At 39.5% G+C, this 25,439-nt stretch overlaps 2 protein-coding genes across 4 annotated transcripts in view; one reads left to right on the top strand and one right to left on the bottom strand.

Moving 5' to 3' along the window:
* Positions 1-25,439, bottom strand: part of LOC138003490 (loricrin-like) — a 92,072-nt gene that overhangs the window by 16,317 nt on the left and 50,316 nt on the right. For 2 of the 3 annotated variants that reach the window (XR_011123583.1, XR_011123581.1), the window contains exon 1: positions 10,631-10,770. The gene's annotated coding sequence lies outside the window, so the exon portion shown is untranslated. Of the gene's footprint in view, positions 1-7,328; positions 7,599-10,630 lie in introns of those variants that run through there. The other variant, XR_011123582.1, reaches the window with a different exon arrangement.
* On the top strand, positions 7,729-11,020 carry LOC138003502 (microfibril-associated glycoprotein 4-like). Its single transcript, XM_068849606.1, has 3 exons — positions 7,729-8,115; positions 8,491-8,871; positions 10,659-11,020. The coding sequence occupies exons 1-3, from the start codon at positions 7,869-7,871 to the stop codon at positions 10,919-10,921; spliced, it is 891 nt and encodes a 296-aa protein (XP_068705707.1). The 5' UTR covers positions 7,729-7,868; the 3' UTR covers positions 10,922-11,020.

Below are 25,439 nucleotides of genomic sequence, written 5' to 3'. Positions count from 1 at the left end.
TGCGCATAACAGAGCGTAAGCCCCGTTCGTATTCAGGCATGGCTAAGAGGCTTTATGGTCAAATTTCATGGCTCTTTGTCTCACAAGTCTCAACGGATATTCTAAACAAAAAAATGTTTAAATTAAACCATAAAGACTCGTACCCATGTGTGAATATTGATATATCGAACGTGGCCAAAAACATTTCAAAATGGCGACCTTTCGCGAGGGAAAGCTCGCTATAAAGAAGAATGGCCGTTTTCAGAGCACAGCAGTAAAGAGCAAAACAAGAAACTTTTTCAACTCTCACAAAACAAAAAGTCGAGTGATAGCCTTGATGATGCTAAAGAACATTTAAGTTCGACAGTGAAAGTGAAACCGCGCTATCTGGGAGACGTGTTGTCGAGGGGTCGAGCTTGATTTGCTTTCTGTTTTCTCCTAAACGAGGTTGGTGACCTATCTTTTTTTTGGCATAATTTTATTCTCTTACTGATCTTCTTTGCGCTGTAAAAAAATTACAAAAAATTTACGTCAGAAAAAAAAGTTACAGGAAAGATAGTATTCGTAGCCATCACTCGTGGACACAAAATTGTCTCCTCGAGATCACGCACCCGAAGAACATTCGTAGTCAGTGCCTTTTTAAGACTTGTGCCTGTGCCATAAAACAAACATTAAATTATTCCTTTTGAGCAACACAATTCACCTGTTTTGTTATTTCAAGAATTACGTCAAAGCTGTGCTTCCTGTTCCTGCAAAACGTAGCCTGAACCGATGGAATAAACTTGTCCTTGATAGATGAAGGCGCAATGCTTAAATGAGTAACTTGAGCAAGTTATGTCTCTCAAACGAGCTTGGTGACCTACTTTTTTGATTGCACATTTCGAGTCACCATAATATAGGGAACAATCGAGAAAAGTTTTAAAAAAATCTTACGACAACTTCTATTACTAAGGAATCACCTTAACCCCAATTTTCTTTTTGGATACCAAGAGTACTTACTAAGATCTACTTTCTCCGGATAGTTTTAAACCGCGCAAAAATATCACTGTATTGGTAAGCATCACCAATAGGAAATCGAGTATTTCGAGATGCGCAGAACGTATGCGCATTAACAATAGTAGGCACCGTCCTTAACAACTCCCAAAAGTGATTAAAACTATACCTTTAACGGCTAAATTTTTAAACTTAATCGAGATAACCCTTTGAATAACTGCTCCCAGATAACAAAGAAGAGTTCCATTAAAAACCAGTATTCAGCACGGCACTTTTTTTTTTCTTCAAAAACTGCAATGAGTCCCTGAACAGATTGTGCCATTTGATTGTAAAGTTGTTGCTTAAAAATGTAAAACTTTTCACCTTAAAATCCTATTTGAGCAAGTGACATTCCAACTTCTCAAAAATTATGAGCTTTTCATGAAACGAAATCCTTTACTGCATTGGCTCGTTTTCGACATAAGATGTGTCTCTAGTTAATTTTTTTAATAGAAAGTTCACATTTGTGAACCAGTGACAAGGGCAGCGTTAGCTTGACAGTCATCAACAACAACAGCAGAATTATATAACCTGCTTCCCAAATGCGGATTTGTATCAATGCTTGTATGCATGCAGTGGTTGCTTCTGTGCCTCGCCATCATCATCATCCGCAACAACAATAGGCTGATTTAGCAACAGAACGGGAACGTCAGTGGCGACGGCGCGCGCAGAAAAAAACACCAATGAGAATTCAGAATAGAGTAGAGTCCACTCTTTTCTTCTCTATTCTAAATTCCCATTGGTAGTTTTGCTGCGCGCGACGTCGCCACTGACGTTCCCGTTCTGTTGCTAAATCAGCCTAATAATCCTCATCTATCCCAGTGGTCTGGAAGACCGTTGGAACGCCAAAGAAGAGTTTAAAACTGGTGTGCAAAATACGAGAAAGAAATCCAGACCAGGACGATAGGACTAGGTACACTCACAATTCCTTTTCTCTAGAAAGAACATTTATTCTCGTAGAACTGTGAAACAAAAGCTCTGCCTTCGTGATGTAAAATACAAGACCACAAAGCCATTGTGTTATTGTTCAACAACTTGCTATTGTGCAGTTTCCGACGACCAACTTCCCACTCCACCTGTCTCTGTCCCCAGACTTCTTCAAAACTGGAAAAATTAAGGTTGCTCTAAATTCGAATCATATAATTTCTTTTAAACTTTGCAGATCATTTTCATCAATCAAAATGGGGGTCACAAAGTTTATGTTTGAGATCTCAAAGCATTAAAACAATAATCATAGAGTTTTTTTTAGGTGACTATCATGTTGATTTGGCAACCAATGCATACATCTGTTCAGCAATAATTGGTGTTTGATACGGTACCGTAGGATCGCCTGTGAAGCAGAAACGAAGAGTCAATTCTTCTATTAAGACAGTTTCTTAAAATTGCTGAAATTAAAGTGAGCCATCTCAAGTTATGCGAGACCTTGCCATGCAAGTTGACCTTTGATTTTGACAGTGCCGTTGTTGTCAGTCCAATAATTGAGAGTATCCTCATTTGTTACCATGGCTCATCAGTTTTGTCTGATCTAATCCATTTGTTGTAAATTTAATGGATACTGTTCAGGTGTTCAATTTAATTGGCGAATTCCTTTCTTCTTCCTTCTTTCTCTTCTTTTTTCCTCCCTTTATTCTCTACACGGTCCCCTATCCTTCTCTCTTTCTAATTTCCTTCGACTATCTTTCTGCGAAACTGTCATCTGCAGAATGCATGTCGTTGCTCACGATTTCAAAGGAGATGCTGGAAATGGATACTCCTGTGTCTGACTCTGACAACTGACCTGAATCAGATTCGCTCTGCACTTGGGACTTTTATGGTATCCAATAACTGATATTTGTTAGGTCGGAATTGATTTAATAGTACATCTTCATAGATCACTTTGAGGGTGCAAGCTAGATTTTGTCAAAAATCTCTGAAATTCACAAATACATACTAGAGATTTGTTGGTACCGAACTTAAGAAAACTCTCCTACACGATTTCAAGAGATTGACTGAGATCTGCTCCGCGGCTCTGGGCCGTTTTTCAAGGAATGCTTACTCTTCTGCACGTGATTTAGCCTATTCAACAAAATAGTTAACATGACTTTTCTATCATAACTTGTTAGGCTGATGATGTGATAGTTCTTACATTGCTGTAGATTGTCTTTTTGGGGGAAGGTGATGGCAAGTGACTGTGTTATTTCATGTTGCTTGCCATTAGCCTATATGCGAGATCCTGTTGCATGAAGATTCCTAACAAAGAAATCATTATTGCTTCTCCAACCTCTTTGATGACCTCTACTGGAATTGTCGTGGGAGTGCAGGGATGGCTCAGTGGTGAGACCACTCACTTTCCACCAATGTGGCTCGGGTTCGATTCCCGGACTCGGCGTCATATGTGGGTTGAGTTTGTTGTTTCTCTACTCTGCACCGAGAGTCTTTTTTTCCAGCTACTCCGGCTTTCCCCTCTCCTAAACGACATTTGACTCGATTTGCGTTAATTGTTAATTTCACTTTACAGTGTCCAGAATTAGTGCGCCAGCGCTAGAACGAATAGACACTTAAATAAAGTCCTTTTACTTTACTTTCCTTGTCGTCCACCTATGCTGCTTTCACTGGTTCAATTAACTCACAGCTGTGTTTACTTCTTCCCGAAGGATGTGGCTATCGTCTGTGTTAGATGGTAGTAGAACCTTCAATACGACTGAATCTCGCGTGGTTTGCGCTGTGATTGTACTGGTCTTAGATGCATTGTATTGTTTGTTTTATTGCTTTATATAGTTTCCATAAACCCACAAACAGGTTTAGATACAGTCAGACTACATGTACACGCAAATAGCCGAGCTAGTCTTGGAAGGTAGTGTATTCTATCTATCTTCTTAGATTGTGCTATCTTCTTTCACGCAGTTTCCACCTTAAGCTTTGTCCTAAATGGTGTTGAGTTGTCCTTAGTTTGCTTTGGTTAGATCTTTCACCAAAGGAGAATTTTTTCATATCTGTTTTTTTCTCTTAGATATTATCTTCATTGCTCTGGGAAATCTCTTCAATCCAAGATTGCTTGTCCCCTTTCATGCTTTCCTTGCTTCAGTGTTAATTGCTTACACTGTTGTGCTCCTTCTGTCTTCTCATTCTTATTTTTTTAACCAAGTTTTTAAGACGGGTCGATAATTCCAGAATATTTCGATCACTGCTGAGTTTAATGTGTCGTCAGTTGCCTTTGTCACGTTCGTCGGGAGTCATGAGAATTTTTGCCCCTAAAGGTTTCTGCAACCCCTTAAGGACTTAGCTTTTCGAGCTCAAATTTAATCCATGTGATACCCTGTTTGCTGATCTTCTTTAGACAGAATCCAGAGTTCATCAACACATGGTCATACATAGTCTCTTCCATTGTCAGCACCTGGAAACTGCTATTATTGGAGAAGTTTATACTGCAACATAAGTGCCATTTTACCATGATTGAACCGATCTTATTCCTGGTTTGGGTGCCGATCTCGGCTACCACAAATTGCTTTTTAGGATGCACTTCAATGTCTACCAGCTTAAAAATATTGTAGGATGGAAATTCCAGGACCCTTGAGCCTCTTTCTCCACCTTAACTACGCACAGCGAGGATGTCTCTCTTTAGGACACTCTCTAACACCTGCACTACTTGGCTGTTAAAGTGAAATGTTGGGGCCTACGCCTGAACAATAGTGGAGGAGTTGCTCTCAAACAGACGGTTATGAGCTGACAATCTGCGAGCATTACGAAACTCGCGTTTTAAGTCTAAGCACCCATTCCAAATAGCGCTGATAAACAGCATTTAAGTATAAGCACCCTTTAGAAGGGTCAGCAGTCAATAACTGTGTGACTCACATGTTGACTCGCATGGCTTGCTCGCTCATTGTCCTCACTCTTTTTTTTAACTATATGCAAATTTGCGCGCGGGTTTATGACGTAAAGGGTGGCGCAATGTTTTCTAAAAATAGATTTTTTGGCACAACACATGGGACCCCGGGCTTACGGTCTCCATCCCTGATAGGGAACTTAAGATTTAAGACGACGACGTTGACGACAACGCCACAAAACAATGATATCATTGGTTAAAAGAGCATTTATAATCGTGCTGCACGTGCGGGACGGATTTTAGCTCATATTTTTGCGGTTCTCTGCATGACGACGACGTGAAATCACCAAATTTGTAATGGTAATAGGACTAAGTGGAGTCCAATTTGGTCTGTAATCATACGAGTGATAAACAAAATCGGACGACCGCGTAGCCGGAGTCCGATTTGTTTAATCACGAGGAAACAGCCAGAGAGAAAATTTCACAGAAACCGCACTCCAGAAGATGAGAAAGACGGCAATGGAGAGATATGATACAAAACACTAACCAAATAAAGACAACGCCTGCTTGAAACTTTCTTGCATGCTCGAAAAAGTTTGAGACCCTTTGCATAAATGGCGCCCAAATTTGAATAACAATACTTGATACATCCTTAGCCTCGTGTTTATGTTTCAAGACAAAGGATTTATCTCATGAATGTGAGGCTTAGGATGTATCAGGTATCGTCATTCAAATTTGGGCGCCATTTATGCAAAGGGTCTTCCAAGTCCTTCACCGACAGATCACGCAAAATCGTGGCAAAATAAATTTTCCAAGAGTTTCGAAACATCACATCGATTTTACTCGTTTAGATCATTGGTGACCCCTATTTTTTAAAACATGAATCACTTGCTCTTCTAACAATCTACAAAATATGATGACATGAAAAAAATCACATCGTAAGAAGTTATCTTTTTTTTTTTTAATTTTTCTTTCCGTGTGTGTCCTGAGTTCTAGAACTGCTTACAACAGGTAGCTCTTACAAAAATGCTCGTTGAGGATTAACTCTACTGTTTACGACATCCCCAGTGGCAGGCAATTATCTAAAAAATCCACTCCTATATTTCTATGCACAGAAACATTCACTCTAACATATTATTTTTATAAATTTCAACGGATGAGTAGATGAGGCTACATCTCGTTATGATAACCTTTCTATCGAAATTAGGGCTTTTTTCCGTTGCCTTTTTCTCCGAAACAAAGTCGGTGACCCCTAATTTTTTTTCATTTTTGGAATAAGTAATTCATGACGTCACTTCAGGCGCGGTGTCTGACATTTGCAGAATGCAGACTGCCGACAAATTGCACTGATAAGCATTATCTAAGACTAAGCACCCATTTCTAATAGCGCTGATAAACATTACTTAAGTCTAAGAATCCGTTTTAAAACCGTTAGCTTTCAATAATTGTGATTTAGGGTTAGTCTGCAGTCTGCAAATGTCAGACACCGCTTCAGGTGAGAAATGAAACAAATTTCAATGTGGGAAGATTTTCGCGCGAACTTCCTTAAAGCATTGTAGAAACCATTTTAGAGAATTCTGACAAATGTTAAAACATTCGGTCGTTGGGTAGTGACATTCAATTAGTGACAAATTAAGCAAAAATTCAAAAGTGTGCTTTAATAATGGATTACTAAATCGGTCAGTGTAAAACGCAGACTGCAGACTGCAGACCAGGGGTAAAATGCAGACTGAGGTTATAACGTAATTGTTGAAAAAGCCCAAACCCCTTAGGGCCGATTTACACGATACGATTTTGTCGCATGCGACAAGCTCACGACAGGTCTACGACATGACTTACAAAACGTGTTTTAAAATGCTACGACATTTTTTCTGACGTACACAACAATCGTAAATCATGTCGTGGGCCTGTCGTAAGCCGTTGTCGCATGCGACAAAATCGTACCGTGTAAATCGGCCCTTAGAAATGCTAACCTTAGGCCTAACAAGGCCTAAAACAATATTTAGCCTTAACTGTTAGCATTTCTAATGGGTTTTGGGCTTTTTCAACAGTCAAATTATAACCTCAGTCTGCATTTTACCCCCGGTCTGTAACCTGCAGTCAGCAGTCTGCGTTTTACATTGACCGATTACTAAATTCTCTTTTGAAGTGCTTCAATGCGGATCGAATAATGATCTTTGTAGCGGCAGGCGCTTGGTCCAAGCGGTGAAATCAGGGTTAAATTACTGACTCAAGTATTCGAGTTTGGACGTTAATTATACTCAAGACGTAAACTGAAAAACAATCACAAATTACAAACTACAATCAGAAACGAAGGATTGATGCGATAAACAGAAAAGGATAATTCTGGGCCTATTATTGAAATCCATTGAGTCAATACATCATACAAAGTTCAATCTGGCTAATAATAATAGCGTTACTCAACAAAGCATTTAATTAAGAAAGCTATAAATGAATATGTCGATTGATTTAAACACTAAACAATAAGAGAATCAAGCCGTACAGCTGTACTTACTTAACTGTCCCGAGCTACCGGAGAAAGACGATTTCTAATTTGTTTGACTAGCGGCGCTTGCAGATGAAAAGGGTGTTCCGGTTGAGCAATGAAAAACTACACGTGTGTAAATTTTATTTCACTTAGCACTTACGTAAGCGGGCTAACGATAGAAATCGATTGAAATATAAGTAATTAACTGAGGAAAGAAATTAAGCTAAAAACAGGGATCCCACTGCCGACATTCACAATCATCCTAAGGTATTTTGACTAGAAAGTCGTGAAAAAGAGCAAGAGAAGTTGGATCGAATATTGTGGAAATTTAATTACTGTTACATGTTCAGTAAATATTTCCTGTTCAATGAATGTTTTTCAGTCGCATCTCAGCAACACAAAGAAGCTATTTGCATATATATAAACTCGCAAATTTTCGCGTAATGTTAGCCGCTTTCCTACGCAAACCTTACTGCTACTAATGACGCTACTTGATCTATTCATCTTCAATCATTGCTAACTCTGCTATTAAGTTGGTTGTGGGTCGAATTTCGATCAGTTGTCGAGATGTCTTTCTTTACCACTGTATTTTGCTTTGAGTTAGTGCTCTATGCGTTGTTCGTCAACCAACCAGTTGCTTTGTCGGGGAATACTACTGCCAAGCTAAAGACAGCTACTCAGCATTGTAACAACATTTACTTTTACGCTGGATCATCAAAAAAGATCGAAGCTATGCTGAAAGAAATAAAGAAGCACCTCACTCAAATACAAAGTGATATCGACACATTGAAAGGCGCTAACAACACTGTTAAAGGTATGGGTATAAAGCTTGCCAGGATCGAAAATCAGCTGTCTCTCGAAAATGCGCTGTATTGCATTTAAGCAAACGTTGATGCGCAAAAAACCGTAAAATTAGTGATGAGTTAATTAGTCACCGGGCGTTAGCCGCCGAGAACTATTCATAATCGCAGAAAGTAAAGCAAGCGGAGGAAATCGCGACCATGCGCAAGAGAAGGACAGTTAAGTTGCCTAAAAAACTTTTTTTTCGCAGACTCGAGCTTAATTGTAAGTCACAAGTAAAGAAACCGTTTGTCTTCCTCGTTTTCGGCCCATTTCAGTCCACAAGAAGATATTTCTTTTTCTTACAGTTTTAATAGAATTTTCAATGCCTTGTTAATTATTCAAACAGTCAGGAGGAACTGTGCTGAGCTGTACAAATCTGGTGAAAGGAGCAGTGGTGTTTACACAATTGATCCTGATGGTTCAGGGGCCTTTGATGTGTTTTGTGACCAGACAACAGCCGGTGGGGGGTGGACGGTGTTCCAAAAGAGACTGGACGGATCGGTTGACTTTTACCGCGGCTGGTCTGACTACAAACAAGGCTTTGGTAACCTACGTGGCGAGTATTGGCTGGGACTGGACAAGATCCATCGGCTGACCAAACTGGTGAAGAATACGCTTCGAGTTGATTTGCAAGACACAAAAGGCAAAACTGCCTATGCTGCCTATGACATGTTTGCAGTGACCAGCGAGAGGGCCAAATACCAGTTGAGCCTTGGAACTTACTCAGGTATGTCATTTTCCACGCGTCTATCATATACACAGCAATAACGTTCCATATAAAAGACAGACAACCAGAGCAGTCTAATTGACACTCTTCTCTTTAATTTTTAGTTAGTTCATTGCTGCGCTTGTGTAAAATAATTGAAGGGAGCAAGATCATCACATCACGGTTTGAAAGTAACTACTGAGAAAAATCCAGGCGTTAAAGGAAATTCACGACGACTCAATTTATTTACTGTGCTACACTTTCTGCACCCTACTAGCAGAGCCATTCTTTTGGTGTTTTCGAGAGAGAAGACTCTGCATGAATCGAATAAGATCTTTATTGAGCATGCGCTGCATGTTGCCAGGATAGAGTTTCGAACACAGGCCTAAGTGCTTCGCTTCGAGAAGATCTGGCCCCAACTTGATTTTTCATGGTACAGAGGGCTCAATTACCCCTATCGGTCTTATCACTTAACGGATGCTCCCATTGGAAAAACCATTTTGAAGAGAGAAAACAAGATTGACTAGTCCAGACGTTCGGGCTGCGGCGGCTTCAGAGATACGACACAATTGAGGCAGAGCTTCCTTTTCTAACCCTCAGTAAAGAAAAAGACAAGAGGGGGCTCTACTCGCAGGGTGCACTTTCTGCTCTGACAGTGAAATATCAAGCCATCAAGGAACTGGCTGATTTCGAATCAATTGAAATACGACTTACCAGTAATATCAAAAGATGTATGACGATTCCTTAGTACTGGTATAACAGTTAAAAGTACAACACTTTTATGTATTCTTCCGGATTCGCCAAACCTTGCAACGACTCTCGCATTCCATTTTGTTCCGACTTTGTTCAACTTCTTAAAAAGGAACTTATTATATAATGAGTTATAACAAAAACCCATGAGCTTGAAGGCAAAACTGCCTATGCAGCCTATGACATGTTTGCAGTGACCAGCGAGAAGGCCAAATACCAGTTGAACCTTGGAACTTACTCGGGTGTGTAATTTACCACACGAGTATCGGCACAATGAAGATTCTACGATATACACAGCAACACCTATCGCATTCCATTTTGTTCCGACTTCGTTCATCCTTTTAAAAGGAACTTATTCCAAGTTGAATAGGAAATTTCTAGAATCAAGTGATTCTGTTTAGAGCGGTTTTCAATTGAGTGTCGAAAGTAATTAGCAAATTGCTTTGGTTTAGAGCGATTTTGAAATGAGTGTCGTAAAACCAAAACCAAAGTAATTACTTTGGCCAATCAAAAAGGTCGGAGACAATCCAGTAAACCAATCAAAACTCGAAGTAATTACAAGTAGCCGACACAAAGCGCGGGAAAATGTGCACGCGCGAGCCACGATTGGTTTTGGTTTCACTTCTGATTTGTTGAAAAAATGGCGCGAGAACTTTGAACGAATCACTGAGTGAAGTAATCATAAACCAAAGTAATTCACTAATTACTTTCGACACTCAATTGAAAACCACTCTATGATTACTTCACTCAGTGATTGGTTCACCGTTCTGGGGCCACTTTTTCAACCAATCAGAAGTGAAACCAAAACCAATCGTGGCTCGCGCGTACACATTTTCGCGCGCTTTGAGTCGGCTGCGTGTAATTACTTCGAGTTTGATTGGTTTACTGGATTGTCTCCCTCCCTTTTGATTGGCCAAGGTAATTACTTTGGTTTTGGTTTTACGACACTCGATTGAAACTTGCTCTAGAAAATACCTCCTAATGAGAGCCGTGAGAAGGGGATTGATTGATTATCAGTTGTTACATGTACCTTTACAATATACTTTAAATGTTTTCAGGAACTGCTGGTGATTCGTTATCCAGACATCATAATGCTCCCTTTTCTACCAAGGACAAGGATAATGATAAGGCTTGGGGAAACTGTGCAGCGCTGTATAAAGGTGCTTGGTGGTATGACGCGTGTCACAGCTCAAACCTAAACGGTCGTTATCACCATGGCAAGCACTCTTCATATGCAGATGGAGTCAACTGGAAATCTTGGAAAGGATACTACTATTCCGCTAAAAGAGCTGAAATGAAGATCAGACCAGTTGGTTTCTAAAAGATTGAGACATTAGTCTCTGATTTTCTGGCACATGTGAAGCCATCATAAGTTTGTGATCTACTTGCTTGACAGAAATAAAAGTAAACAAAAAGTTGACATTGTTTGAGATCACTAAGTTTCAATCCCAAAAATAATCCCCTCTCAAAAAGGAGGCGCAAAGACCCAATGAAAATTCTCCCCTTTTTGCTCCCGTCAAGAGAATAAATCATTAACCCCTAGTTTAAGACCATGAATATTTTAACTGTCTTCACATTGCTATGCTTTACCGACAATTATAATAAATTCGAACGTCACCTAAGAGAGCACTGTTTCCGTGCTATATTTTTTCTTCCACTTTAATTATACCATATACCAGCACCATAAAAATGTGTTGGTAATCAACTGAAGGTAAAGCTTCCACTCTATATCTTTCTTTCATTGTATAAAGAAGAAACCTTTCCCTAGCCATTGTGCATTCATTTTGCCCATTAGTATCGGTACGGTCCTCAAGCTAGTTATATGCTTGGTGGTTCATGACTTAGTGTGCGCATATCTACTTTCACAATCCCTGAATAAAGTTTGGATATCATGAGAGAAGCACAACAGTTGATCAAACTACAACCCGAAACAACTCCAGTATATTTAACAATTAGACCCGTAGCCCGCAAGGGCTACGGGTCAATAGCCCAAGAGGCGAAGCCGAATGGGCTATTGACCCGTGGCCTTTAAGGGCGAAGAGTCTAATTGTTTTTGTATCACCCAACTAGTCGGACAGAAAAGGCAATAATAAAGTTAGCAAATGCAAGCTGAAGAAATACTTATTTGGGAATAAAAAGAAAGAAAGCGTCACACTTTTCGCTACTCGAGGATTATTACTAATAGTCCTCCAGTAGTGTAGCCAATCAAAATGCAGGATTTGCATTAGTTCACTAGTTGGGTGATACTAATGAGTAATAGAAGCAAAACACTGATATAAATTGTTAGGGTTATTTGCCACAGCATTTTTTGCAAGGAAGCAAAAGGTCTAAAACATTTTCATCTCATGTCAGAAACGTAGGAGCCTGGTTCGATGAAAGATTTTCTATGGAGACTCATATTACGAAGACTTGTGGCACAGCGTTTCATCACCTTCACAATAACCGGCGAATTAGGAAACATTCACAAGATACTGCAGAAACTCTTATTCATGCCTTCATGACCAGCAGAATCGATTATTGTATAAATAACCTCTTGTTTGGATTGCCTCGTACGGTTCCAAATATCTAAAACCCAAAGAGTGCAAAATGCCGCTGCACGTGCAGGGGTGGATTTAGGCGGAGGGTGCAGGGGGTGCGCACCACCCCCTCCCGAGAAGACCTGCGGCTTTCTAATACAACTGGAATTCTGCAAAAAAAATACATCACCAGTCAGCTACGTCATTCCCTAGTGGTGCACCCCCTCCTAACAAAAACCCTGGATCCACCACTGACGTGTCGTATTTATGAAATCAAAATATTGCCACATTACAGCTCTCTTAAAAGAGCTGCACTGACTGCCTGCCACCAACAGAATACAATTTAAGGTCATCCTAATTACTTTTAAAGCACTGCACGACATGGCACCTTCGTATATAGCTAGTCTCGTGCACATCAGACAGAAAACAAACACTCAATACAGTCTTCGGTCTAATAATGCAATATTGTTAACCCCACCATTGAAAAAATCTGCTGCGACAATGGGAGATAGATCGTTCACTATGGCAGCATCCAAATTATGGAACTCGCTCTTTTCGGAAATCAGAAGCATTCATAAGCTAGATAAAGTTAAACAACACTTAAAAACACATTTTTGTCGTTTAGCTTTTAAATAACATTTCTGACATATCATTTTAAATAACTATAGGGTTTTTAACAGAGTCTGATATTTAAATATACGGCATATATAATTATTTATTTTAGGAATAATTAATTGATTTAGCACTCGATTTTTAATGTAATCATGTATATGTTATAGTGTTTATTTGGTTTTGTTTGTTGTTTTGAGCATTTGATCTGTTTCCAGAAAGTCGTTAGTGTACGTTTTCCCATGAGAGGTCACATATTTCAACAACATAATCAAGTATACTGTGACGGTAGCAAAAATGGTTCTTATTTTCACCCCTCAAGTAATTCTGGTTGATGTCAGGAGTGGAGTAGACCATAAATTTATTATACATGTACACTGTAGATGGGGTAGTCCAAGCAATCAGGGTCAGTGCTTTCAACTTTCCCCTTTTCTGTGGTGGTGTTCATCTCAGAAGAACACCACACAGAGGAAAACACCACAAGCAAGGCTACATAAAGATAGGACTTTCCAAATCGTGCAAGTAAATTGAGGAAAACATCGCGTCTCTTCTCGGCCACAACATACTTGATTGTATCCTCCTGGTGGCTTCTCGACTTTTTCATACTGCAAATCTCACAACCTTTTTTAACAGCATTCTGCATAATTATTGCGCCATTAATAGACCATTTTCGAATTCTCACGGCTGGACTGGATCTAGCATGAAATGGAGGCTAATGCGGGGAAATCTTTTCTTATGCAAATTAATTGCCCGTGTTAGCCTCCATTTCATGCTAGATCCAGTCCAACCGTTAGAATACGAAACAGGCCTATTTGACTTGTGTTTACGTGGACAACACGCAAGTACTTTGCGTGTTCCATTCATGTTGGTTCTGGAGATTTATGAGCCTAACTCTGATTGGCTCAGAATTTTACACCACAGAAATCATTTAGCAGGTCGAGTAGGGGGAAAGAAATGACCGCCGCAAATACGTCTACCATTAGAAAAATTCCATAAAGATTTTCCTTCCATGTCCCTTAGCCTTTAAAAATCAGAATTTTCACTACTGGTGGGGTACAGAACTGCGCTTAGGTTAGTAAGGAGACTGGGGAAAGCAGAACTGTGACATCAAAACAAAAACGCAGAAAATTTTAGAAATCTTGTTCCTTTGTCTAATTTCATCATTGCAAACAAATACAATGCATTTCAGAAGTAGTTTCAGCAACTTCTGATTCTAAAAAAGGAAAATTCGAGTCCTGAAAAAATCTTGTTGTTGTTTTGACGTCACAGTTCTGCTATCCCCAGTCTCCTTACTAGCACGGTTTTCTACCACACCGGAAGTGAAAATTCTGACTTTTAAAAATCAGTATGGGATTTTTCAAATTATTTTTATCTCAGAAAACCATGATTTTTCGATTGAGTAAATAAAGAAAAATCTGTTGTATACACTTTAACCGTAAAGTACTGTACTTTCCTGCAGTGCTATTCAGCTTCCTGTAATAAATGGTGTCCACTGTTGATCAGTTGGATCTCTAACCTACTAGTTAAGAGTCTCTGGATGAAACTTAACAAGCCACATTACATGTATGACAATTCAAACAAGAGCTACATGTGCACTGTACATTAGAGTGACTGTAAACTTACTACTCTTTCCTAACCCTAACCTATTTGCCATCACGTTTTAATACTTAGATCCAATGAATACTACTTCGATTATGTTGCATTCTATGCTGCTTAAGGACAGTGTTGTCCTGTATTATCCTGTTGCTCTGACAGTTTGTGTTTGTTTTGTGCTGTTGCCTGTCTGAAAAGAGTTTAAAAGCTTTGAGACTAAGCTCTCTCTCAAAGCTCTTATTCCAAGACAGGCCTTACTTTTTAATAAACTATTAAAACCTGTCCTTAATTAAACCCGGGATTAATGCATAAAAGCAGTTATTCGAAGCCCCAATAAAATAACTTAAGACTTGCAAAAATCTTTAGATCGGTCCTTCGAGAAACTAGCAAATCAAATTAAAAGATTACCTTGGATATTGTCCTGTTACGGCAATCCTCTTCTTATCCGCCATACTGGATCACCCGGACAGCAGTGCATTATGGAGCTCTGCGATAAAAGTGATATTGGATGGAATACTAGGACGCTGGAACACGGATTTCATTTTAACAACTCCCAAAAGTGATTAAGACTATACCTTTAACGGGTAAATTTTTAAACTTAATCGAGATAACCCTTTGAACAACTGCTCCCAGGTAACAAAGAAGAGTTGCATTAAAAACCGGTATTCAGCATGGAAATTTTTTTTTCTTCAAAAACTGAACAGATTGTGCCATTTGATTGTAAAGTTGTTGCTTAAAAGTGTAAAACTTTTGACCTTAAAATCCTACTCGAACAAGTGACTTTCCAACTTCTGAAAATGAACTTTTCATGAAATTGACTTTACTGCATCGTCTCGTTTTCGATGTAAGATGTGTTTCTAGTTCATTTTTAAATGGCAAGTTCACATCTGTGAGCCAGTGACAAAGGCAGCGTTGGCTTGACAGTCATCAACAAAAACAACAGCATTATTGTAATAGTAGGCCCCCATCAGTTGCATGGGCGCTAATTTTATCCAACCTGCTTGCCAAATGCAGATTTGTATGGATTGCATGCATGCATGCATGCATGCAGTAGCCTCATCTGTTACCATGACTCACCAGTCTTGTCTGATCTGATCCACTTTTTGTAAACGTAATGAGTAAGTGAAGTGAAGTGAAGTGAAGAGAAGCTATTAGTCTCTCCCCTCGGGGCTTTTCGGGACTAATTTACAATGCTTTACGGGGGACTTTAGCCATACTGCTTATTACACAGTTTACAAATTATTTTAGGAAGTGAAAGATGCCCCCGCCCAAATAAGGTCAGACCACAACACCGGGGACTACGACCCCTACTCTTAACGAATAGTGAGTGGGTTCTTTAACGTCCCATACTATTTAATTTCCAACAAGGGTTATGAGACGGGACCTCCGGTTTATAGTTCTTATTCGAGGAGTCTTGAAATACTAACCATTTGCAGATATAAATTCAAAGGCAGCACACCTCCCGCATGACAGCCCGATGCTCAACAACTGAGCCACCGGTGTGCGGTACTGTTCAGGGTAATGTTCAGGCGTTCAATTTAATTGGCGAATTCCTTTCTTCTTCCTTCTTTCTCTCTTTTTTTCTTCCCTTCTCTCCCTCTATACGGTTCTCTATCCTTCTCTCTTTCTAATTTCCTTCGGCTATCTTTCTGCAAAACTGTCATCTGCAGAATGCATGTTGTTGCACACGATTTCAAAGGAGATGCTGGAAATGGATACTCCTGTATCTGACTCTGACTACTGACCTGAATCAGATCCGCTCTGCACTTGGGACTTTGATGGTATCCAATAACTGATATTTGGTACATGTAGGTCGGAAATGATTTCATACATCTTCATAGATCACTTTAAGGCTGCAAGCTACATTTTGTCAAAAATCTCTTTGAAATTCACAAATACATACTAAAGATTGGTTCATACCGCCGTTAAGGAAACTCTCCCACACAATTTCAAGAGATTGACTGTGATCTGCTCCGCGGCTCTGCGCCATTTCCCAAGGACTGCCTACTCTTCTGCACGTGATTTAGGTAAAAAGTCTGCCAGAAGGCCCAATTGGGCAGGCACTTATCTCCGGTTTCTGTAGCATGAAGCGACTCGGAGTATTTCTACTCCCCCCTGGATGGGATGCTAGTTCATCGCAGGGTTACCCCCTGCATTAAATTCGCCGGTACCCATTTATACACGTGGGTGGAGAGAGGCACCGTGAGAGTGAAGTGTCTTGCCCAAGAACACAACACAATGTCCCCGGCCAGGACCCGACCCGGACCACTCGATCCGAAGTCGAGCGCACTAGTCTATTCAACAAAATAGTTAACATGACTTCACTATCATGACTTGTTAGGCTGATGATGAGATAGTTCCTACATTAAGAAAACAGTAGGTGACAGAGCATTTCAAATAGCTGCTCCCCTTTTATAGAACAAGTTACCTAGGTCTGCACGGGAAGCAAGGACCTTAGAATCTTTTAAGACTATAATTAAAACATTTTTATACAAGGAATCATTTCAGTTATCTCAGTAATTTTCTTAAATCCATTATTATTTTAGAAGTTCGTCTACAGTGGTTATTATTCTATGTTAGATTTTTAAATGTAATTAGTTTGTTAGCTTTATTGAAAGATTTGTAAGATTTACATTAAGAGGTTTAAGTTTAGTCATTAAGTGATGTACTATTGTGATGCACTTTTGAATATTGTATAGAAAAGGCGCAATATAAGTAATGAGAAAATGAAAGTTTATCGTCAAATGTTTACGTCCAACACTTATCCTGAAATTTCACGGATCGTTGTAAGAAGCTGAACTGGCAGAAAAATATTCCAGAATATAATAATAATAATAATAATAATAATAATAATAATAATAATAATAATAATAATAATATTATTATTATTATAGTCTAGGCACAAAATGTATTTTATCTATTTTCTTAGATTGTCGTATCTCCTTTCTAGCAGTTTCCACGTTAAGCTTTGTCCTAAATGGTGTTGAGTTGTCCTTAGTTTGCTTTGGTTAGGAGAATTTTTGCATGTCTACGTTTTTCTCTTAGATATTGTCTTCATTGTTCTGGGAAATCTCTTCAATCCAAGATTACTTGTCCCCTTTCATGCTTTTCTTGCTTCAGTGTTAATTGCCTATACTGTTTTTCTCCTCCTGTCGTCTCATTCTTAAAGCCCTAGCGAACAGCCTCAACATTTGCTTCAACATCCTTTCGATTTTGTTGAATGGCAATGTTGAAAGCCTTTGCCACCCCCTTTCCACCGTGTTGAAACGTGTTGAAACGATGTTGAATCGATGTTGAAAGAGTTTAAAAGCCTTTAAACTTTGCTTCAACATTTCTTTTGCTGTCTGGAATGTTCGGAATGTTGAAGCGGAGTTGAAGTCATCTGCTCCGCTCTTTCAACATTGTTGAGCAAGCGCATGCGCAATTAAGAAAAGACGGTAGCAAAGCAAGACAATTTTGTGTGTGGCTGTAGTACGTCCGGGCGATAATATTTCGATCAGCTGATCCTACAATGGCAGAATATGACACGCCAGACGATTTTGAAGAAGAGATCAACATTGCAACAAGGAAAAGAAAAGCACCGGAGGCGGACGAAACAAAGAAACCAAAATGGAAGTCTGGCGAGATAGAAACGCTCATAGATGAGCTGGAAAAGCGAAGCTGTCTGAGCGACGTCTAACCAATTAACCAATTTTTTAAGACGGGTCGATGATTCCAGGATATTTCGATCACTGCTGAGTTTAATGTGTCGTCAGTTGCCGTTGTCACGTTCGTCGGGAGTCATGAGTATTTTTGCCTCTAAAGGTTTCTGCAACCCCTTAAGGACCTCTAGCTTTTCTTTCGAGCTCAAATTTAATCCATGTGATGTCCTGTTTGCTGATCTTCTTTAGTCAGAGTCCAGAGTTCATCAACACATGGTCATATATAGTCTCTTCCATTGTCAGCACCTGGAAGCTGCTATTCGTGGCGTAGTTTATACTGCAATATAAGCGCCGTTTTACCATGATTGAACCGATCTTATTCCTGGTTTGGGTGCCGATCTCGGCTACCACAAATTGCTTTAATATTTTAGGATGCACTTCAACGTCTATCAGCTTAAAAATATTGTAGGATGGAAATTCTGGGACCCTTGAGCCTCTTTCTTCACCTTAACTACGCACAGCGAGGATGTCTCTCTTTAGAACACTCTCTAACACCTGCACTACTTGGCTGTTTAAGTGAAATGTTGGGGCCTACGCCTGAATAACAGTGGAGGGGTTGCAGACGGTGATGAGCTTGCAAAAAATGGGCCGTTGTATGAGACGAAGCCAGAAGAAGAGGATAATCTGCGAGCATTACGAGACTCGCGTTTTAAGTCTAAGCATCCATTTCAAATAGCGCTGATAAACAGCATTTAAGTACAAGCACCCTTTAGAAGGGTCAGCAGTCAATAACTATTGGCTGGAGTATTTCGAAAATACCATGCTTTTGTGGTCCCCCTCCCCCATATTCAATGTTGGAATTCTTTATTCTTCAGGTAAAAAAAGTCACCATTTTCCCCCCTGGAAAATCCAACATTGAAAAGGAAGTTGGGTGGGGGGGGGGGGGGGGAGGTGGGGTATCTGTAAAATGAAGCTACCTTCCCAACACTTTTGTCCATGATTGCATGTATAAAAAACTACATCTTTGTAAGCCTACGAAATGTCATACGTACCCTGGCTTGCAAATGCAAAAAGTTGATTGGTGTTGTTTGAATCAAAATAAATAAATAAAAAGCACAGCGTTTGGAAAGTCCATAGAGCCCATTATTCTACAAACACACTCACACAAGATAAGTAAGGCACGCTTTGCGTGTTGCGCTTTGGGCAATCCGCGTTCAAAAACAAGCAAAGTTCAATTCCAAAGAAAAGAAAACAGATGTTTTAAAACCCGGTGATAAGATTTATGCAACTTTTCTCTTTCTCTAATATAGAAATAAAGATGAACCTTGCTTCCGAATGATCCAGCCGATCTCAACATACACCGTCCATACTCCAAGTCATCACTTCCGTGTTCCAACACACTCTTGTTCCCTTTGTTCCTTAAACGGAAAAAATGGTACTTCAAAATTGACAGCAAAGATAATGCCGCTTCTACTCTTTAAAGTTTGAAAGACATACAAATTCACCTTAAGACGGTCATCATAGTTGCATCATTTTCCAGATTTTCTGTGACCTCTTCATTGCCTCCTTCAGATAAATTCGCCCTCTAATGCGCCATGTTCTGTTTGGAAATAATTAACAAAGAAATATATAGAAAAATCTAATATGTGCACCAAAAGAAAATATCCGACTTTATTAAGCCCTGGCCAAACTATCGAACAAAGTTGGATTGAAGGCTCCAACATTGTTCGACAGTTTGGCCGCGCCCAGGTTGGAAGATGTTCGTCCAACATTTTTTGTTCGTTCAAATGTTGGATAGAGTTTGCTTTTGATCAAACATTACAACCAACAATTCTGTTTGACGCAGCAATATTGCAGTGTTTTGCCGCTCTTCCAACAAAATTGTGTCCTGAATCGAGTCACGTTCGCGCTGCTAGCCAATCACAAATCGCTATCTTATTTTCAAGCATCATTTGCAACAGAGATGGCGGACAAGGACCAAGGGGACGTCGTGGTTGTTAATGAACAGCCACAAACCTTGATCAGCGAATAGGAAGCAAGGCCATGTCTTAATCATTATCGCTGTTTGGAGGTGTCTGGTTCAATAGCGTTTAAAATTCCTCCAAATTGATCCGAGCTCATAATCATCATCTCCTAAGCGCGGATGTATCTTGCAAAGAACATACCCTTTTCTACACGTTCTCTTAACCATTCTTTGGTTTTGCCTTGTGTGAATATGTCCCTTTCGTCCTCAAACAACTCCAAGCTACTCCAGTAGCATAACGCTACGCCAAATTTTCAAATTTTGCGCCAACTTGAACTTGAATTCGTCAAGCAATGTTCAATAGTGTTTTGCCACTACCTCAACATTTACATCCAACAATGTTGCATGTGGGATCCAACTTTGTTCGATGATTTGGCCGGGGCTTTAGAGCGGTTTTCAGTTAAGTGTTGAAAGTAATTAGCTAATTTCTTTGGTTTATGATTACTTCACTCAGTGATTGGTTCAAAGTTCTCGCGCCATTTTGTCAACCAATCAGAAGTGAAACCAAAACCAAACGTGGCGAGCGCGTGCACAGTTCCCGCGCTTTGTGTCGGAAACGTATAATTAATTAGAGTTTTGATTGGTTTACTGGATTGTCTCCATCCTTTTTGATTGGCCGAAGTAATTACTTTGGTTTTGGTCTTACGACATTCGATTGAAACTCGCTCTATACGGCAAGCAATTCTCAAGCTAAATGGAGCACTCTGATTGCACTATTACCACGGAAACGGTGCATTTCTGTATTTTTTGTCTCTCCCGGGAAATTCAAGTGGAGCGAAAAACAAAAAGTTTTAAAAAGAGCAGAATTTGTTTATTTTTCATCACAACAGTACAATTACAGCAAGCGGACTTAGCGGTTATTTTCCAAAGGTCGCTGATGGAAGACAAAGAATTAATTAGGGGAATGTACTATTTATTTATCACCACACACAGTTGAAAGGCAAGAATTAATACCTCCTCCTTCCCGTCTTAAGCACGTTCTTCAGAACTGCTTTCAACTTTGCCCATCTCATGTGGCTGCAGTTTGTCTAGAAAAGAAAAACATCATTGATCATTAAAATGATTCTCTCAAAACCCTTGACGGAATCTCCCAGGGGCTCAAGAAATTCCGCGTCCTCACAATGAAAACCATTTGTTCTACACACAGTTGAAAAGTAAAGTAAAATGCATTCCTTCCTGCTAGAGGTCTCTTTTCTTTTACGTTCGCTGGGCTGACGAGTACAGGAAAAGAGACCTTTAACTCAATTTGATCCAACCGCTGTCCACGAGCTGAGACGGCATTGTTCAAAACGCACGACCCATGATATGTTTGCCGACTGTGACTTGAGCCCACTGTTTCCCGCGCATTCCTTAAGTGAGACCAAAAACAAAGTATGAGATGATGATTAGGTCGTTAAGTAACCGCCGCGCATGCTCAACACAGTGAGTTTCGACCATGGTTGAGGTCTCTTTTCGCGTACTTGTCAGACCAGCAAACGCAAAAGAAAAAGATCTCTTGTAGCAGGGAAGATATAGATAATATTCATAATTTAAAATTAATAATCTGTCATTTCTTTAGGTACTGGCTGAACTGATCAACTGCTAAAGTTAAGCTCCATTATTAAAGGACTGATCTTACTTTTCATTGCTTAAAATTACTGGCGTAATTTAAGTAATCCGACGCAAAATTTCCCATGCAGCACGGCGCATCTCTACCAAATTGAATTCTACATAAAATATGTGGAAATATTGGACGACGACCTTGATATGTATTCTTACATTATTATATATAGTACATATATATATATATATATAACTGCATAACTATATATATATATATATATATAAATACTTTAAGAGGAAAAAAGGACGCAACTACATTTCCCGACAAGCCTGTTTCGTGAATCGCTTCACTCTTCAGGGGTTCACTCTTTCAGGGGTTTCAGGGGTTTAAACCCCTGAAGAGTGAAGCGATTCACGAAACAGGCTTGTCGGGAAATGTAGTTGCGTCCTTTTTTCCTCTTAAAGTATTTATTCCGCTCTGCTTTAACGTATTGAGCACTGTTCCACGAGAAAATCGACTTACAAACTCCCTATATATATATATATATATATCTAATTTGTGATCCTTGACCAAACAGAATATTCTGATAAAATGCTTGGCCAGCTAGAAAGCCCACTCCATTATGAAACATTAGATTCGGATCCTAGCATCAACTCCGTTCACAGCATCAGTAAGTAGAGTATTAAGTGGCTACTCGAGGGACAAATCGATAAGGACATCGCTAACTGGGTTGTTAACAACAAACCTAAACCGGGCAAAGCCTTCGGCACAAGTAAGACACATAAAGAAAGGAATCCCTTACGGTTAATTACATCTTGATGCGGGACAGCTATTGAAAATCTTTCAGCTTTTACAGAATACTATCTCAAACCATTAGCTCAAAAGTTGCCCACTTTTGTCAAAGATACAACTCATTTATTGCAAAAAATCGAAGATCTAAATAAGGATGGGCCATTCCCCAAAGGTACTCTTCTCGTTTCTTGGGACGTTGTCTCGATGTTTTCAAACATCGATAACAACTTGGGAATTAAAGCTGTTACCGATGCTCTCAATTCGCGTGAAATTCAGGTCCCATCCAATCCATGTATTGTTGAAGCTGTCAAGATCTGTCTTGAACACAACAATTCCAACTTTCAGGGCAAACATTTCCTACAAATTCATGGAACTGCAATGGGCCCGAAAAATGCTTGTAGTTACGCTGATTTAGCAATGGGACTTATTGACCAAAAGGCTAAGTCCGGTACAATCAAACCCAGATTATGGTGGCGGTATAGAGACGACATTTTCGATCTATGGACGCAAGGTGCCACTAAACTTAATGATTTCACTGATTTCATTAATGCTTCATATCCCGCCATTAAATTTACTGTAGTATCATCTGAAACCTCTCTCAACGTCTTAGATCTCACACTTTCATTGGTTGACGGGTATATTCAAACGGATGTATATTCTAAACCTACTGACCATCATATGTACTTATTACGTAACAGTGCTCACCCAAGGCATTGCACTAAGGCAATCCCATTTGGAGTTGCCACCCGGATTCGCAGAAACTGTTCAACCATTGAAAAATTTGACCAACATAGTGATCAATACCAGACATATCTCGTTGAGAGAGGTTATAATCCAGCGGAAGTCAATAAGCAATTTTTAAGGGCAAAAGATCTACCCAGGGAGGACTTACTCGCCTCGAAACCGAAAGACAAAAAAATCGTCTTTCCTCTGGTAGTCGACTATAACCCTCATCTACCAAACATCAGCAAAATCATCAAATCATTTAGTCATGTTATTTATGAATCGCCATTGCTATCCCAGATTTTCCCAAAGGGGTCAATTATTCCTTCTTATCGAAGACCCAAAAACATAAAAGAGATTCTAGCAAGGCCTAAAAAAACCCATTACAGCAATAATACTCCCGTAGGATGTTTTAAATGTAAGAACAAATGTGATCTATGCAAACATTATCTTGTTGAAAATAAGATCTTTCACAGCGCCTGTACAGGCCGTTTTTATTCCATTAGACAGGATGTAAATTGTAGGTCGAAGAATGCCATTTATCAACGAAGATCTCAAGAGGCAAACACAAGCAGTTTTAAAACGGACAGGTCTAGATAACATCAGAGTACACTATATCAATGGCTCCTCATCATCAAGAATATTCACGCCGCCCAAAGAAAAACAATGCTGCCCAGATCCCTGTGATACGTGCGGCTCTTCAACAAGAACTAACCAATGCCTAACAAAAAACTGTGTATACAAAATCAAATGCTCGCACTGCGACACGGTTTATATCGGTGAAACAAGTAGAACTATCGGATCCAGAATAAAAGAACATATCAGAATGGTGAAACAGACGGTTTATTCACATTTGATCAACCATAACAAACCATTTATGCAAGATATCTCTTGGGGAATCCTCCACAGGAACATCCACGACATCCGCACGCGTAAAATTATTGAAGCGCTAGAAATCCGCAAGCATGAGAACGTTATGAATGGTTGCAATGGACGAGCTCTAAATCTAGATTAACACCATCAAATTAATGAGCTATTGTACTAAGTTTTTTACATAAACCAATCTTGTACTTATAATCTTCATTCACTGACGAAGCTCTAAACGGCGAAACGTTTGAAGTATTTAACCGATTAGAAACATATGTGCCTCAAGAAGTTATTTCCTTATTACATATATATATATGTACTATCTCGCCTTAGGACTAAATCTTTCATCAGTGAGGGCGTATTCATCTCTGATTATATTGTATAATAGTTTTACCAGGTTTAATTTGTACATATCCGATGGTGCATCCCATGATAGGTAAAGAAATATCCTCCCAGTCCTGCAGTGTAATGCACATCATGAGGACACTTTTAAATACCTCGATTGGGATCGAAATATATTTTTCAGCTGAATCGCTCAGCCTTCATCGCGCTGTTTAAAGCTTATTAATAATTCCCGAGCGAAACACCCGAGCAGATCACCGATAAAACGTCACGTGCACGAGCTTTTAAGACTGATAAAACACTCCTCATAACAACTCTTTATGTAAAGCATACTAAAGGGCATGCCATGGCATGGCATAGCTTGTTTTTCTTATATGCTAATATTTTCCCCCTCAGAATGAAATCCAGCGGGACGCGCTTTTTGTGGAATGTCTTTGAAGCCGTTCAATGAATTTGCAGGTCGTTTTTTTTCCGGTCTAAAACTACCCGGCTTGGCCTCGATAAAACACTCCTGGGAGTGGTTACACAACGCTAAGCTCTGTAACCACTCTTTCAAGTGTGGTTTTACACAGTTCTCTGAATGCAGTATCAGCCTTCAAGCACAGTCTTAAACGAGAACTTCTTAATCAAACACTCTCTTCGCACATCATGCACACGATGTTAGGAAGACTGGACTAATTGCAAGTTGTAACCATCAACAGATTTGTTCTATATTTTCTCGTTCCCAGGACCTTTCCCTTCGCTTTGGGCCCAAGGACCTTTCCCTTCGCTTTGGGATGGGTTCCGAAGCGAAGGGAAAGGTTCTGGGAACGTAGTTGCTTAATGTCCAGTAAGTCCTAGAAAAATAGTCGAGCATAATTGAAATAAGAATTTGAATACAAGAGATTTTTTTATGAGCAAGCTCTGAAACTGTAAACATATATCGCATATATATACAAAGAGAGAACCAGTTTAATAAAATGTTAAATAACTAAAGAATTGATTAAATTGAAATAAAACATTTTTGAATTACTACTAAAAGGTAATGTCACAAAATGACAATTCCCTCGTGAAGAGCGTTGTCAAGATAGAAACGAAACGATAGATAAAAGCAATGACCGCGTGACAAAATTCCTTTTAAGAAAAAGTTAAAACGATGCCAACGAAAAAAAAAAGTAAATTAATTTATTGATATATGAGAGTTTAGGACA

This window comes from Montipora foliosa, chromosome 5, assembly GCF_036669935.1.
Source record: "Montipora foliosa isolate CH-2021 chromosome 5, ASM3666993v2, whole genome shotgun sequence".
NCBI lineage: Eukaryota > Metazoa > Cnidaria > Anthozoa > Scleractinia > Acroporidae > Montipora > Montipora foliosa.
Note: the sequence above shows the minus strand (reverse complement) of the source record. Positions and strands in the feature narration are given on the sequence as shown.

Bases quoted from the DNA above. Each gene is read 5' to 3' on its own strand.
- LOC138003502 (XM_068849606.1), top strand. From the start codon at position 7,869: ATGTCTTTCTTTACCACTGTATTTTGCTTTGAGTTAGTGCTCTATGCG. The intron at 8,116-8,490 runs GTATGGGTATAA...TTATTCAAACAG, and splicing joins CGCTAACAACACTGTTAAAG to TCAGGAGGAACTGTGCTGAG. The intron at 8,872-10,658 runs GTATGTCATTTT...AAATGTTTTCAG, and splicing joins GAGCCTTGGAACTTACTCAG to GAACTGCTGGTGATTCGTTA.